Genomic DNA, 16,943 nt, shown 5'->3' on the forward strand with positions numbered 1-16,943 from the left:
GGATGGAAGGATGCATGGATGGGTGGGTGGGTGGATGGATGGATGGGTGGGTGGATAGATGGATGGATGGGTGGATGGATGGATGCATGGATGGATGGATGGATGGATGGGTGGGTGGGTGGATGGATGGATGCATGGATGGTTGGGTGGGTGGGTGGGTGGATGCATGGTTGGATGGGTGGGTGGATGGATGGATGCATGGATGAATGAATGGATGCATGGATGGATGGATGGAAGGATGCATGGATGGATGAATGGATGGATGAATGAATGGATGGGTGGATGGATGGATGGATGGAAGGATGCATGGATGGATGAATGGATGGATGAATGAATGGATGGGTGGATGGATGGATGGATGGATGGAAGGATGCATGGATGGATGAATGGATGGATGAATGAATGGATGGGTGGATGGATGGATGGATGGATGGAAGGATGCATGGATGGATGGATGGATGGAAGGATGCATGGATGGATGAATGGATGGATGGATGAATGGATGGATGGAAGGATGCATGGATGGATGAATGGATGGATGTTGATTCTATCACAAGATGCAGGAAATCACTGATTGTTGGAGATGATCCGGTTGAGGAGTAAAAGGATGAATTCATTAGATCAGGAGCAGCAGACCCGGTCTCTGGAACCCTAACGCTAAAATATAAAACACTAAGATATTAATAAAGAAGGTTGATTAAAAATCAAATAATGAAGCTTAAAATCAGAAATCTCAGACAAGATGATTTAGTAACAAGAAATTTAAACAAAATCTGGATCAAAGGAAACAAATGGCCACAGAAAAGCAGTCAGTAATACAATTTCACTACTTGTTACTACTGGTGCTGATGGGGTTGTTTTTCTTTTATTATTTGGCTATTTCTTCAATTCAATTCATTTTATTTATATAGCTCCAATTCACAACACATGTCGTCTCAAGGTTCTTCATAAAGTCAGGTTCATACATTCCAATTAATCGTAACCATTGAACAGTTCAGTCAGATTCAGTTATTTATTCAAATTGGATAAAAAGTTTTTCTATCTAATACATATTCATGTATTTACTGTATAAATATTATTTAAATAAATTGGATGAACACGCCTGTACAAAGTTATGGTTTAATTCCTATGCTGTTGTAGGTTTAAAGTGTTTCTCTGTCATCTTGTCTCGGGAATCGTCCCCCTCATCCCGGTATATAGAAGCAATAGATTTTATATTGGCCCGTTGGTTCCCCCGGACCCAATGATGCGATCAAAAAAACAGTTCCTGAATGAAGCAAATCTAACAAAAAGTCCTCAGCTTCATTAAAAGAAATAAAGGCAAATGAGTCGCGCTGAGCTGCAGATAAACGGAACAACAGAAACTATGAGTTATTATTCAGAGAAAGATGGCAGACCAGGTCAGGAGACCAGCTGGGTGGATAAAGTGGGCAGGAGAGCACTTTGGACTGTAGCTTATCAGAGCTACCAGAATCTGGACCAGGTATCAACTCCAGACTTGATAGAAAGAAAGTCAAATTAAAGCTGTTCTGTGGATCTCTCACCGGATCCCTCTGTGTTTCCATGTTTCCAGACGGATTACTTTGGAATAGCAGGAACGGTCTACTGCATGCTGTTCGGGACCTACATGCAGGTTACAAACGAAGGCGGTGTGTGGAAGACAAACGGAGTCTTTAGAAGGTAAATCCTGATATGATGGAGATTAAAACCATTTAAAACTGCATCTTTGTTCACTGACGGCACACCTAGAACAGCTTAAACCTCTGGATCCTGCCTCAGATCTTCAGCTTTTCCTTCCTGGGATTCAGATTCAGTTCCTGTTATCTGTTGATGCGGTCTACTTTAAGGGTTTCCAGGTTTTCTGAGTTTTTATGTAGACTTTGGCTGCTTTTTCTCGGTTTCTCTGATGCATGATTTCCTCATAACGAGGTCTCCTCTCCACAGGAACCCCCACTGTGACTTGTGGTTGGAGTTCTTCGACACGCTGCTTAATGTGCCGGACTGTGGTTCCTTGCCGAGCCTGCGGAGCCTCCGCTGCAGGCTGACCTCCGTCCTGCAGCAGAACTACAGCAGCAAACTGGCGACGATGAAGAGCCGCCTGGTTATCAAGCTGCTGGAGAACCACAGGGCGGCTCGCAGATGATCATTGCTCATCTTTACTTCTTCTCTTCTTAAACTCGGACTGAGTCTCACAAACTGGTTTTAGTTCAAAGGAAACAGATCAAGCGAGGAAACAATTAGAGCTCCTGTCCTGTAAATATGTTCTTATTTTAGACTTTTTTAGTTGAAATGATCCTTCTGTGTTTAATAATAAAACCTGTGTTGGAGTGTCGTTGATTCATCCTTATTTCCTTTGTGTTTCCACTTCAAACTAAACAGAATTTCTGCAAGTGATCTGAGATCAGGTGGCAGGAAGGATAGAAGGTGCTTCTCAGTATGTTGGCCTGTTCAAAATGCAGGGAGACAATTTTTAATTCTGATAATTTTGGCTTAAAAAATTCTTAAAAACCAAGAATTCAGACTCAGATAATTAGAATATAGCAGACCAATAAAATGATTTCTAATACATAAATGTGATGTTATGGTCATTTAATGGTCCACAAAATCCTGAAGAAGACTGCCGACTGAGTGGTCCAGAAGACTCACCACCGTCACAAGGAGAATAAGCCACTGTTAAGAAAGCTCTAACAAACCAAAGGTGGAAAGAAAAGGTGTACAAGCAACAAGGAAACCCACATGCCAACTATAATTTTGCAATAAATCATGGAGGTCCAGGAGGCATCCTGATCAGATGAACCACCTCAACCACCTGGCCTTTTTCCATGGGGCCCCCTAACGCCTCTGGCGCTGAATACTTCACTGCTGGGCCTACACACTGAAGCCCAGCCAAACGTGCAGCTGTTAGGGACAAGGATAGAACAGAACAGTTGGGGCAGGCCGCTTCTGTCAAAGCCTCCCTCAGATGATCCGGCCCCAAATAATAGGGGCACAGATCATGCCCATCCTCCAGCTGGAGATGTGCCGAACAGGTTCTGCAGCACGGCGTGTCCCTGTCGACTAGAAAATGGATCACCAAATCTGATCGAGCAGAAAATGCCACCAAGGGTCCCACCACCAGGTAGGCTGTCCTAGTCAATGTCAGCAAATATTATTGAACAACTTCAAAAAGAAATGAATCAGATAAGGAAAAGTCGAACACAACAGACACAATACATAATTTAAGGCAAAGCAAAATGCAAAGCTGCAAACTACTCAAATAAGGCAAAGCCCAACACAGCTGCACAGTCAAAATTCTTAAGCAGTCCGGAAAGGGGAAACAAGTAAAACCACTGTGGCTAGTGAATGTGCTACCACAGAGTGGAAGAAGGCACAGTTGCCCGGGTAGGGTAACTGCCTGTGAGGAGGTTAGACTGCGCTGCATTTGGAGGGCGAGATGACCTTGCAGCTCCAACCACAGTCACGAGGCTACCAGCATCAAGGAAAGACAAATTAAGGTTGCAGGCAGGTTGTGGAGTACCACCTGTATTCAGAAACCTGCATGCAAGAAGATGAAAAGGGACTGAGCTCCCAGTGTCACGTGACTACACTCACTGGCCACTTTATTAGGTACACCTTGCTAGTACCGGGTTGGACCCCCTTTTGCCTTCAGAACTGCCTTAATCCTTGGTGGCATAGATTCAACAAGGTACTGGAAACATTCCTCAGAGAGTTTGGTCCATATTGACATGATAGCATCACAGATGCTGCAGATTTGTCGGCTACATCCATGATGTGAATTTCCCGTTCCACCTCATCCCAAAGGTGATCTATTGGACTGAGATCTGGTGACTGGAGACCATTTGAGTCCAGTGAACTCATTGTCATGTTCAAGAAACCAGTCTGAGATGATTCGTTCTTTATGACATGGCGCGTTATCCTGCTGGAAGTAACCATCAGAAGATGGGTCCACTGTGGTCATAAAGGGATGGACATGGTCAGCAACAATACTCAGGTAGGCTGTGGCGTTGACACGATGCTCAATTGGTACCAAGGGGCCCAAAGTGGGCCAAGAAAATATCCCCCACATCATTACACCACCAGCCTGAACCGTTGATACAAGACAGGATGGATCCATGCTTTCATGATGTTGATGCCAAATTCTGACCCGACCATCCGAATGTTGCAGCAGAAATCGAGACTCATCAGACCAGGCAACGTTTTTCCAATCTTCTATTGTCCAATTTTGGTGAACCTGTGTGAATTGTAGCCTCAGTTTCCTGTTCTTAGCTGACAGGAGTGGCACCCGGTGTGGTCTTCTGCTGCTGTAGCCCATCTGCCTCAAGGTTTGACGTGTTGTGCATTCAGAGATGCTCTTCTGCATGCCTTGGTTGTAACGAGTGGTTATTTGAGTTACTGCTGCCTTTCTATTAGCTCCAACCAGTCTGGCCATTCTCCTCTGACCTCTGGCATCAACAAGGCATTTATGCCCACAGAACTGCTGCTCACTGGATATTTTCTCTTTTTCGGACCATTCTCTGTAAACCCTAGAGATGGTAGAGCGTTAAAATCCCAGTAGATCATCAGTTTCTGAAATACTCAGACCAGCCCGTCTGGCACCAACAACCATGCTACGTTCAAAGTCACTTAAATCACCTTTCTTCTCCATTCTGATGCTCGGTTTGAACTGCAGCAGATCATCTTGACCTTACTTACCTTGTGATTTTGCATTGTGACTGGTTATTTGAAGAGATGCAAATATCCTTTCCAAATTCCTGAAGATAAACCTTGGTTCTCATTCATAAATAAAGCAGAACTGTGACATCATTGCATTATTTATTGGTTGTGGTTTTCAACCATTTTATTTGTTCCTTTTTTCCCTGCATTTGTACATAGTTCATTGGTTCCTTTATTCCTTCATTTTGCTTGATTTGTTCCCGCCTGGTCAAAGGGTTTGTTAACCGAAAAATGTTTAACTTGGAGTTGAATTGTTTGTTAGCTAATTTTGGAGAGAAGTTGTGGTGAATCTTTTTCATATATGTGCAGAGTTTTGCTGTTCAGTAATCCCAGTGTTCGAATTGAATCACTATCAAGATTCAAGAGTCTTTATTGTCATAATGTCACCATTGTGACATTTTGCTGATACATTGGCAAAAAATATACATTTAGTGCACAGACATAAATTAAAAACGTGTAGAAAAAGAGAACATATGTACATGGAATGTGGCATGTATAGTGCGTATTTATTTCATGTTGCTTGTGCTGAAACAGTCTGAGATGAGCTGCTGGTCTGTTTGATTGTCAGCAGGGACGTTTAGTGTCTGCCTTCAGGGTGGACATTTCTCTTCACAACTTTAGGAAAGAAACTGTTTCTGAGTTTATTTGTTTTTGATGTGATGTTCCTGTTCCTGCAGCATAAACCGAGTCCAGATCCGTTAGACGTCATCCCACAATCCCCTGTGCTGTCCTCACCACCCGTGCTAAGTCCTTTCTCTCCTGTGCCATGCAGCTCCCATACCACACTGTCACCTATTGTCCTACTATCACCGCCATATTGGGCTGGTATTCCCAGGACAATACTCAACAGACTGAATGGTTATTTATTTAAATATTAAATAATTTGAGCATTATTATTGCAAACCAGGTTTCTCCTGTCTTTGGGAATTCTCTGCCGGGAACAGAGTTCCATTTTCTTGTTTACTGTCCGTACTTGTCGGTCCTGATGTTTCTGCATAACGAGGCTATTTGGAGATGTTTGTTCAGTTTTCCCCTCAACATACCACTGAGCAGCTGGAATGTGATGTGGGTGCTATGAATCAGAAAAAGGCGGACCCAAGATTCAGCCAGACACAGTACTGAAAGTTTAAAAGGTTTATTCAGCCACAGGAAAACGTCACACAGGTAACACTCCTCACAGCTTCCAGGAATCACTGAGGCAGAAAGAGGGATTAGTGACTTGTAGTCTCTCCAGATTTTGCAGGGATCAGAAAAGCCACTAACCTGCTTTTGTCTTGAGTGGAACTTGAAACCCAGAGAGGGAAACCTCAGTGGGCGGCAGGCAGTGATCTCCACAGCACAGCTAAGAAGTGACTACAGGCTGAATAATCCGAGGGCAGAAACAGGGTCAGCAATAGGAACAAGAGGCGTCAGGCAAGGGGCAGGCAGAGGCATAAACCAGATGCAGGAAACAAGGTCGACAACCAAAACCCAAATAGTCCGACAGGGAGCAGGCAGAGAGGCATAAATCCAAAAGGCAAGGCAAGGTCAAGAACAATGATCAGACAGGAAGGAACGCTGGATATCTACTCACACAAATGGCTTTCAAAAATCTGGCACCGTCTGCTTGTCAGAGTCAGTATATATCAGGGAAGACACAGGTGCTTGGCATGCCATAGATTGCACTACACTGCAGCAGCCACCAGGTGCATCTAATCTGCTGATTGCAGCCAGAGAGACGGTAGAGCAGACGTGCCAGAATCATAACAGTGGGTGAAACCTCCGAAAGGTTCATGGCTTCTCAGTAGATGTCTTGGACTCAGACGGTGCTTCCTGAATGCTGTGATCAGGTTCTGTGAGGTTTCTCTGAATCAGTGCAAAAAACAAACTCCAGGAATCGTTTTTTAAAAGGAAATTCAATGTTTAACAGTCTGATCTTATTTCAGCTCATTTCTCTTCAAACATATTATCAGTTCAGTTTATATGTAGACTGTTATAGCTGATCTTAGTGGTTGGACATGGTTCTTGCTCTGTTTTATTAGAGTTTTGTCAAATTAGTGACTGTATTAAATAAATGTTTTGGAAAATATCGGAAAATGCTGCATCTTAGAGCAAACTTTTCTTCTTTTTCTATCAGGAATTAAATTAGAAATGTCTCCAATACCTTAGTCGGGGCTTCACGAAGTTCTTGACCTGAGAAACGTGGAACATGGGGTGAATCCTCATGGAGTTGGGTAATCTCAGTCGTACAGCGACAGGGTTGATGATCTTGGAGATTGGGAAAGGTCCAACAAATCGGGGTGCCAATTTCTGGGATTCTACCCTTAATGGGAGGTCCTTGGCGGAGAGCCAAACTTTCTGCCCCACCTGATACTTAGGGGCAGGGATCCGTCTCCGGTTGGCCATTCTTGACTGAACCAGTGACATTCTGATCATCGACCTCCAGGCCTTTCTTCATATTCTTTGGCACCTTAGGGCAGCCGCTTGGGTGGACAGAACATTAGCTTCTCTCTCCTGAACTGAAAACATGGGTGGCTGGAAACCAAACACAACATGAAAAGGAGACAAACCAGTGGCAATTGATTGCATAGAGTTCATGGCGTATTCAACCCAGGGCAAATTTTGTGACCACTTGGTCGGGTCAGACTCACATAAGATACGAAGTTTGGTTTCTACTTCTTGGTTGGCTCTCTCGGTTTGGCCATCAGACTGAGGATGAGATCCTGAGGAAAGACTAACAGAAATTCCCAACAACGAACAAAACTCCTTCCAGAAACGTGACACAAATTGGGGTCCTCTATCGGAAACAATGTAATTTGGGATTCCATGGAGCCTGAAAACTTCTCGGGTCAATATCTCACCCATCTCCTTAGCAGATGGAAGCTTCTCCAACGGCACCAGATGAACCATCTTTGAAAATCTATCAATTATGGTTAGTAGTACAGAGTGACCATTAGAAACCGGTAGACCTGTCACAAAATCCATCGCAATATGTGACCATGGGCGAGGGGGAATTGGCAAAAGGTGCAACAACCCCACACGGGGGCGACGAGAAGGCTTGGCTCGACAACATTGAGTGCATTCAACAACAAAGTCTTTGACATCCTTGACCAGTGATGGCCACCAAAACTGAGTTTGAACTGTCTGAATGGTTCTGCTGATTCCTGGATGACAAACTAAACGAGAGCAATGACAAGACTCCAGTACCTTAGGCACAAGGCGTTCAGGGACAAAACAGCGGTCAGGTGGACATGATGGTGGGATAGGCAGATCCCTAATGGCTTCCTGGACCTCCCTTTCCACCTCCACTCGGGACTCAGACAACCTGACGGTTTCAGGAAGGATAAATTCCTCTTCACCCGCAGACTGAGATTCTTCAGGCTCTTGAATCTGGGATAGGGCGTCAGGTTTGCCATTTTTACTCCCTGGCCTGTAAGACAGGGAGAAATTAAAACGACCAAAAAACAAAGCCCACCTAGCCTGTCTGTGGTTTAGCCGTTTTGCTGATTTCAGGTACTCCAAGTTCTTATGGTCAGTCCACACCATAAACGGCTCCTTAGTCCCCTCCAGCCAATGTCTCCACTCTGTCAACGCCAACTTGACAGCCAATAACTCTCTGTCTCCCACGTCGTAATTCCGCTCAGCCTGTGACAGAGTCCTTGAAAAGAAGGCACATGGGTGAACACGATCATCCTCACCTCTTTGGCTTAATACGGCTCCGACCCCAGTGCTTGAGGCATCCACCTCCACGATAAACTGTCTCTCTGGGTCAGGAGACCGTAACACTGGAGCTGACGTGAAGAGTTCCTTTAACCTATTGAAGGCCTTCTCTGCATCCTTATTCCACACAAATTTCACCTTGGAAGAGGTAAGAGCGTTTAGGGGAGTAGCAACCAGGCTGTAATTTCTAATAAACCTCCTATAGAAGTTTGCGAAGCCTAGAAATCTTTGAAGCCGCTTGCGATCAGTTGGAACAGGCCATTCCAATACGGCCTTAACTTTGGAGGGGTCGACAAGCACTTGATCTGGGGAAATGATGAAGCCCAAAAAGGAAGTGGTAGTTATGTGGAACTCACATTTTTCTGCCTTGACGAACAACTGGTTTTGGAGAAGACGCAGGAGAACAGCTCTGACATGTTTTCTGTGGGTTTCCAGATCTTGAGAATAAATCAGTATGTCATCAAGATAAACAAATACGAATTGACCCACCATGTCTCTTAGAACGTCATTGACCAATGACTGAAAAACTGCAGGAGTATTAGTAAGTTCAAATGGCATGACCTTGCATTCATAATGGCCCGTAGGCGTGTTGAAAGCCGTTTTCCACTCATCTCCTTCTCTGATTCGGACCAGATGATATGCATTCCTTAGATCCAGCTTAGAAAATATCTTGGCTCCCTGGATCTGATCAAAAGCTGTGTTCATGAGTGGTAAGGGATATCTATTTTTAAGTGTTATCTCATTAAGGCCTCTATAATCAATGCATGGTCTCAATGAACCATCCTTCTTCCCAACTAAAAAGAAACCACCACCTGCAGGAGAGGAAGAGGGTTGAATGTGCCCTGCCTTTAATGCCTCATCAACATAACTCTTCATGGCCCTGTGCTCTGGACCAAACAATGAATAGGTTCTGCCTTTAGGGGGTGATGTGCCAGGAAGCAAATCAATAGCACAATCATAAGGTCTATGGGGTGGCAGAGCTGTGGCCTTGAATATATTAAAAACCTCCTTTAAATCATGGTATTCTTGCGGTACCTTGGATAAATCCGGATAGGTTTCCTCAACCTCATTCTCCACACTGACCTCCGTAGCAGCAGACAAAAGACAGTCAGCTGAACATGACTCAGACCAACCCAGAACTTCTTTTTTCTTCCAGTCGATGTGAGGGTTGTGTTTCTGCGACCAGGAGGCCCCTAGGACTACACGAAGTTCAGGTGAATTAATGATCATGAAAGTTACTTTCTCTTGATGATTACCTCCAACTGTTAAGGTAATCTCCTCCGTCCTGAGATGTGAATTGTTCATGCTGTGACCATCCAAAGCTAGCACGTTTCTTGTGTCAGCTGACGCAATAAGTTTTATGCCGTTCTTATTTGCAAATGTTTTGTCCATGAATTCAGTATCTGCTCCTCAATCAATAAACACGGCCCCCTGGAGAGACAAAGAAGGGATTTGAAAATGTGCAGGAAACAAGAAGGAGGAGGCAGATAGTTGACTTCGGCTCAGTAGAGACCTCCCTTCCTCTGCTGAGCCTGTCCTTTTAATGGACACCTGAGTGCTAAATGTCCCTTCTCTCCACAATAAAAACAGAGCTTGAATCTTCTCCGACGATCTTCCTCCTCAGGGGTAATCTTGGTTCTGCCCAACTGCATGGGCTCACAATTATCATTTTCCTCAGTGAGAGATGACCGACTCCTTCTCTCATACCGGTGTGCAGAAACCTGAGTTAATGATGAGCGACCCTTCTCATGGCGCTTCTCCTTCCTTTTCTCTGCCAGCCGAATATCAATGCGAGCAGCCAAATCCTCGAGTTGTTTCAGGGAAGAAGGATAGTCACGGGTCGCTAGCTCATCCTTGATGTCTTCGTTTAATCCTTTCATGAATGCATCCATTTGTGCTGCCTCATTCCAACGGCTCTCTGCAGCCAACAAATGAAAGTCAATTATATAGGTCGAGACAGGCTGATCACCCTGTTTGAGGGACAATAATCCTCTTGCGGCCTCACGACTTGGAATGACCGGGTCAAAAACTCGAATGAGTTCCTTGGAAAAAGTTTCAGAAAAATCACAAGATGCAGACCTGTTTTGCCATTCAGCAGTCCCCCACTGTTTTGCCCTTCCTGCCAGCAGAGATATAACAAACGCCACCTTGGAGCGTTCAGTGGGAAAGAATGACGGCTAAAGCTCAAAATGAATTTCACACTGAGTTAGAAAAGCTCGACATTGGTCTGAGTCTCCCCTGAACATCTCAGGTGGAGATAGGCGTGGCTCCCTTACCTCTGCTGTTGTCCGTGTTACTTGGGCATGGTTTCTTTGTGACGGTGGCGGCTCGAAGACAAGATTGCCAGAACGTAATGTGGAAATTATTTCCTCCACGCCAGAACCCAACCAGCAAAGGGTCTCATCAACGTGAGTACGCCACTGTTATGCTGGCGATGGGTCCATTTTTGGCCAGATTTTTCTGCTATGAATCAGAAAAAGGCGGACCCAAGATTCAGCCAGACACAGTACTGAAAGTTTAAAAGGTTTATTCAGCCACAGGAAAACGTCACACAGGTAACACTCCACACAGCTTCCAGGAATCACTGCTTTTGTCTTGAGTGGAACTTGAAACCCAGAGAGGGAAACCTCAGTGGGCGGCAGGCAGTGATCTCCACAGCACAGGTAAGAAGTGACTCCAGGCTGAATAATCCGAGGGCTAGGCTGGCTCAATAATCCAAGGACAGAAACAGGGTCAACAATAGGAACAAGAGGCGTCAGGCAAGGGACAGGCAGAGGCATAAACCAGATGCAGGAAACAAGGTCGACAACCAAAATCCAAATAGTCCGACAGGGAGCAGGCAGAGGCATAAATCCAAAAGGCAAGGCAAGGTCAAGAACAATGATCAGACAGGAAGGAACGCTGGATATCTACTCACACGATGGCTTTCAAAAATCTGGCACCGTCTGCTTGTCAGAGTCAGTATATATCAGGGAAGACACAGGTGCTTGGCATGACATAGATTGCACTACACTGCAGCAGCCACCAGGTGCATCTAATCTGCTGATTGCAGCCAGGGAGACGGTAGAGCAGATGTGCCAGAATCATAACAGTGGGTGAAACCTCCGAAAGGTTCATGGCTTCTCAGTAGATGTCTTGGACTCAGACGGTGCTTCCTGAATGCTGTGATCAGGTTCTGTGAGGTTTCTCTGAATCAGTGCAAAAAACAAACTCCAGGAATTGTTTTTTAAAAGGAAATTCCATGTTTAACAGTCTGATCTTATTTCAGCTCATTTCTCTTCAAACATATTATCAGTTCAGTTTATATGTAGACTGTTATAGCTGATCTTAGTGGTTGGACATGGTTCTTGCTCTGTTTTATTAGAGTTTTGTCAAATTAGTGACTGTATTAAATAAATGTTTTGGAAAATATTAGAAAATGCTGCATCTTAGAGCAAACTTTTCTTCTTTTTCTATCAGGAATTAAATTAGAAATGTCTCCCCGTCTGAAAAATGTCTTTTTTTTTTAACAAAAATGTAAAATTGTGTAACAAAAATGCTATTTTGTGTTTGAAACAACTTATTTTCTGAAGAGAATTTAGTTTGAAAATGATATTCCAGACTTTCAATGCTGGGATAATAAAGATAAATGATCTTTTTTGTTGTAGACTTGCTTTCTAACAGGGATTTAATAATATGGTTTCAGAGAGTCTGCATGGTGCTATTTAAATAATGCTTTCATTTTTTAAACCTTTCTATATGCAAAAGTTATTTTTGGTAAAAAACAATCCTATTTAACAGATTCTAAATGAAGTTTTTCTAAATGACTTTCTACAATTACAATGAGTCAGTCAGTCATTTTCTACCGCTTAGTCCATAATGGGTCGCGGGAGAGCTGGTGCCTATCTCCAGCAGTCTATGGGCGAGAGGCGAGGTCACCCTGGACAGGTGTACAATTACAATTTATTTTTATATTTCATATTAAACTAGATTTTTTTGTATACATATGAATATTTTATATGAACAGGAGGAGTGCATGAAGGGTGGGAAACATGCAGCCAGACTTGAAACAGTTTGCCTTTAATATCTAATTCATGATGCAATGCTGAAGAAACACGCAGACAGACAGACTCTCTAAACACCTGGAAAGTAAGAAACTTATTCTGAAACAAGTGAAGCAGCAGAAATCCTCTTCACTTTCAGTTTGATGTTTGCAGAAACGCACTTGTTAAGAAGCCGAGCATGAAGATGACGTTCCTGTTGTGCACCCTATAGAGGCAGAGTTTTACCTTTAGAAGAAAAGAAATTAATAAGAAGCTTCAGGACAACCAGTTAACAACTCTACAGCAACGATTCATCAGGTTTCTCTGTGTATTTGAATGTATTTACAGTAAAATCAGTCCATATTTTAAAGTCAGGCTAAAATCCTCTTTAAACCAAAAGGTTTGATCTGTCTAGAGGCCTGTGAGGCCTGACATGGTGATACTGAGTCTGGACAAAACAAGTGATCCCCACAGACTCTCAGGTAACAGGAAGGCCAAAAACAAACAATATGCAAAACAAGCGAAGCAGGACACCCGACTGCAATGATGGACGGAAAAAAGGAACAACATGTCTCTTGGTGACCTTTGCCCCTGAAGAGTGAACTGATTTTTAATTTTGAACTTTTCTTTCAAAAGACTCAGCTCTGTGACCCACTTGAGCTAACCAACCGAATAAACTCGAAGTTCAGCCAAAATGAAACATTTTTCCAGAGTAATGAAAGTTTTTATCTGCTTCCATTAATTTTAAAGCTGCCTACAGCGGCACCACCGGACTCTCTGAGATCAGACAGAACAACGGGTCACCAAGTTTAACCCCTTTATTTCCTGTTAATTAACATAAACCAGAAATACTCATCGTTAGGGTTTAATATTTAATGTTTATGTAAAAATCCTGAACATTATGCTGCTTTTATCCAGAGAAATGACTCATGAATGGACCAATCAGCACTTTCCAAAACTTGTTTCAGGGCAGTTTTCCCACCAACCGTTTAAAGAGAAACGTTTGAGGTTTCTGGCTGTTTTGGCTCCAGGGTTTGTTGGAACAGTTAAAGAGTCAAATGAAGCTGAGAAGACCAAATCTAACTAATCCTGATTCAACACTGTTTGCAAAAGGATTAAAGTAACAGCATTTCAAAACCAGCTGGGTTTTTGTAGCCCAGCAGCTCATTAAAACCAGAAGATGCAGAACCATAAAAACATTTTCACACCTCCTGAACCATTCCACATGCTGTCCCAGTCCAACCACAAACCTTCAGGGGTTTTACTGGGATTTTCTGGGACAGAGCAGAACTGTGGGGTGGAAGTAACATATTCATGGTTTTCAACTTTTTTTAATAATAAAATCTGAAAAGTGTGGTGTGCTTTTGTATTCATTCCCCCTGTGTCATTACTTAGTAGAACCACATTTGGCTACAGGTCTTTTAGGGTCAGAAAACCAGCTTCGAACATCCACAGACTGACGATTTTACTCAGGTTCAGTAAGATTGGATGAAGAAAATCTGTGAACATCACTTTTCAAGTCTTACTACAAATTCTCAGTTGGATTTATTTCTGGACTTTGACTAGGCCCTTCTAATACATGAACATGCTTTGATCTAAGCCCTCCTATTGTATCTCTGTCTGCATGTTCAGGGTGGTTGTCCTGCTGGAAGGTGAACCTCCACCCCAGTCTCAGGTCTTCTGCAGCCTGTAACAGGTTTTCTTCCAGGATTGTCCTGGATTTAGCTCCACCCATCTTCCCACAGGATGATGCTGCCACCTCCATGTTTTACTGTGGGAACGGTGTATTTCTGCTGCATATTTACATGCAGACCAAAAAGTTTAAATGCTGATCCCATTTGTACAGAGCACCTTTCTTCACGTTAACTGGGTCTCCTACCTGGCTCTTGTCTGAGTATACAGCTACATGCCACACTTTTCAGACTTGCAGTTGTAAAAACATGTTTGGTTTTTGTTCATAGATAAAAATTAATTCTCCTTCCTTTTTTCTGAAGAAGCTGTTCTTCATGCAGTTCTAGCTGGGTTCATCATGGAGGTTGTTTTTCCTTCTTACAGTAACTGGACCTCAGAGTCGGATGATAAATTGTCATACCACAGCAGGAACAAGGAGCCCCGAGGATTTGGGGAAAAATTCAGCAAAAGCTCAAACCACAAATGAAAAACAAAGATTGATTCTTGTTTCTTGAGAATTTTAAAGATTTATTTCATGAAAAGTTTAACTGGGCTGTTGGAAGTTAAAATGTGTGTTTCATTCTGATCTTTACGACCAGCAGCAGATGATTTTCTTGGTGTTCCTGTGGGATCTGGTCATAGGTCACATACACATTGCTGTTCCTGATGTTTCTGGATTGTAGTGGTGTTGATCCAAACAGTGAAAATCCTGATGGGATCATCTTCCTCGTCTCTGCTTTTCCACTGTAGGTAGAACGAAGGACTGGGCTTTCATTCAGAACCCTGATGGATACTGGATCAAGATCTTTAGTTCAAACAACACGCTCTCCTTCCTTTGACCTTAAAGTGGATCTTCTCAGACACATCTCCCTTTACTGAACAATGAACCAGAATCACAACTGACAACATTTTGCTTTTATGTCCATGAACACCTGCAGGTTCTGGTTCTTTTCTCTATATTGTATAGTTTTTCAAAATAAAAGCCACAGAGGTATCAGTACTGTCTGCGCTAAAATTACTGACATAACCGAATAACTGACAAGGAGCTGAGATGAAGATGACTCTGATGACATCTTTGGTTTTCCAAACATCCCTGGTTTTCCTCGTTGTCCCAATTTTAGGTTTTTATTTGTTGCCTCAGATTCCAGTAATTGTAGCTTTGAGAACATTGATGGTTCTACGGTATTACAAACACCTTCCAGAGCCACAAAGGCTGCCATTATTTAACTGGTTCCAGGTACAAACAGGTACATTATACACAATCTACCTCTGAGGATTTGTGGGGAGATGGAGGCCTGTCTGGGTTCTGAGTGGCCTTGTGGTGGCCTGTCTAGGTTCTGAGTGGCCTTGTGGAGGCCTGTCTAGGTTCTGGGTGGCCTAGTGGAGGCCTGTCTGGGTTCTGAGTGGCCTTGTGGAGACCTATCTAGGTTCTGAGTGGCCTTGTGGAGGCCTGTCTAGGTTCTGAGTGGCCTTGTGGAGGCCTGTCTGGGTTCTGGGTAGCCTGGTGGAGGCCTGTCTGGGTTCTGAGTGGCCTTGTGGAGGCCTGTCTAGGTTCTGAGTGGCCTTGTGGAGGCCTGTCTAGGTTCTGAGTGGCCTTGTGGAGGCCTGTCTAGGTTCTGGGTGGCCTTGTGGAGGCCTGTCTAGGTTCTGGGTGGCCTAGTGGAGGCCTGTCTGGGTTCTGAGTGGCCTTGTGGAGGCCTATCTAGGTTCTGAGTGGCCTTGTGGAGGCCTGTCTAGGTTCTGAGTGGCCTTGTGGAGGCCTGTCTGGGTTCTGAGTGGCCTTGTGGAGGCCTGTCTAGGTTCTGGGTAGCCTGGTGGAGGCCTGTCTGGGTTCTGAGTGGCCTTGTGGAGGCCTGTCTAGGTTCTGGGTGGCCTAGTGGAGGCCTGTCTGGGTTCTGAGTGGCCTTGTAGAGGCCTGTCTAGGTTCTGGGTGGCCTGGTGGAGACCTGTCTGGGTTCTGAGTGGCCTTGTGGAGGCCTGTCTAGGTTCTGGGTGGCCTAGTGGAGGCCTGTCTGGGTTCTGAGTGGCCTTGTGGAGGCCTGTCTGGGTTCTGAGTGGCCTTGTGGAGGCCTGTCTAGGTTCTGGGTGGCCTTGTGGAGTCCTGTCTGGGTTCTGAGTGGCCTTGTGGAGGCCTGTCTGGGTTCAGAGTGGCCTTGTGGAGGCCTGTCTGGGTTCTGAGTGGCCTTGTGGAGGCCTGTCTGGGTTCAGAGTGGCCTTGTGGAGGCCTGTCTAGGTTCTGGGTGGCCTTGTGGAGTCCTGTCTGGGTTCTGAGTGGCCTTGTGGAGGCCTGTCTGGGTTCAGAGTGGCCTTGTGGAGGCCTGTCTAGATTCTGGGTGGCCTAGTGGAGGCCTATCTGGGTTCTGAGTGGCCTTGTGGAGGCCTGTCTGGGTTCTGGGTGGCCTGGTGGAGGCCTGTCTAGGTTCTGAGTGGCCTTGTGGAGGCCTGTCTGGGTTCTGAGTGGCTTGGTGGAGGCCTGTCTGGGTTCTGAGTGGCCCTGTGGAGGCCTGTCTGGGTTCTGGGTGGCCTAGTGGAGGCCTGTCTGGGTTCTGGGTGTCTCAGGTTACTGGAATGAGGTGGTTTTGGTGCAGTGAGGCTTGGTTCTGGTGACTTGGTGTCAGAATGTGGCCACCTTCTCTGTGAAGGCAACCATGATGCTCTCCAAGTCCTTGGGATCTCTGCATGTCAGCAGCACCTTCTCACAATGAACCCACTCCCACAGAGGAATAGTTTATTTGTAGTGAGGTCTTTTTCCAGTGTGAACCAGGTGTGGAAGTGGAATCCAAACCAAAGCTGCTGAGTGTGATGAAACAGGAAGAATCCACCAAGAAAACCACCATA

The 16,943-nt window shown here is 44.6% G+C and overlaps 1 protein-coding gene across 1 annotated transcript in view; it reads left to right on the forward strand.

Moving 5' to 3' along the window:
- Nucleotides 1-2,332, forward strand: part of bub1 (BUB1 mitotic checkpoint serine/threonine kinase) — a 14,591-nt gene extending 12,259 nt beyond the window's left edge. Inside the window, exons 23-24 of the mRNA XM_047388997.1 lie at nt 1,574-1,680; nt 1,945-2,332. Of these exons, the coding sequence (XP_047244953.1) occupies nt 1,574-1,680; nt 1,945-2,143 (306 nt within the window). The 3' untranslated portion in view covers nt 2,144-2,332. The remainder of the gene's footprint in view (nt 1-1,573; nt 1,681-1,944) is intronic.
- Nucleotides 2,333-16,943: the final 14,611 nt, after the last annotated feature.

Source organism: Girardinichthys multiradiatus, chromosome 15, assembly GCF_021462225.1.
Source record: "Girardinichthys multiradiatus isolate DD_20200921_A chromosome 15, DD_fGirMul_XY1, whole genome shotgun sequence".
In the NCBI taxonomy this organism is placed as follows: domain Eukaryota; kingdom Metazoa; phylum Chordata; class Actinopteri; order Cyprinodontiformes; family Goodeidae; genus Girardinichthys; species Girardinichthys multiradiatus.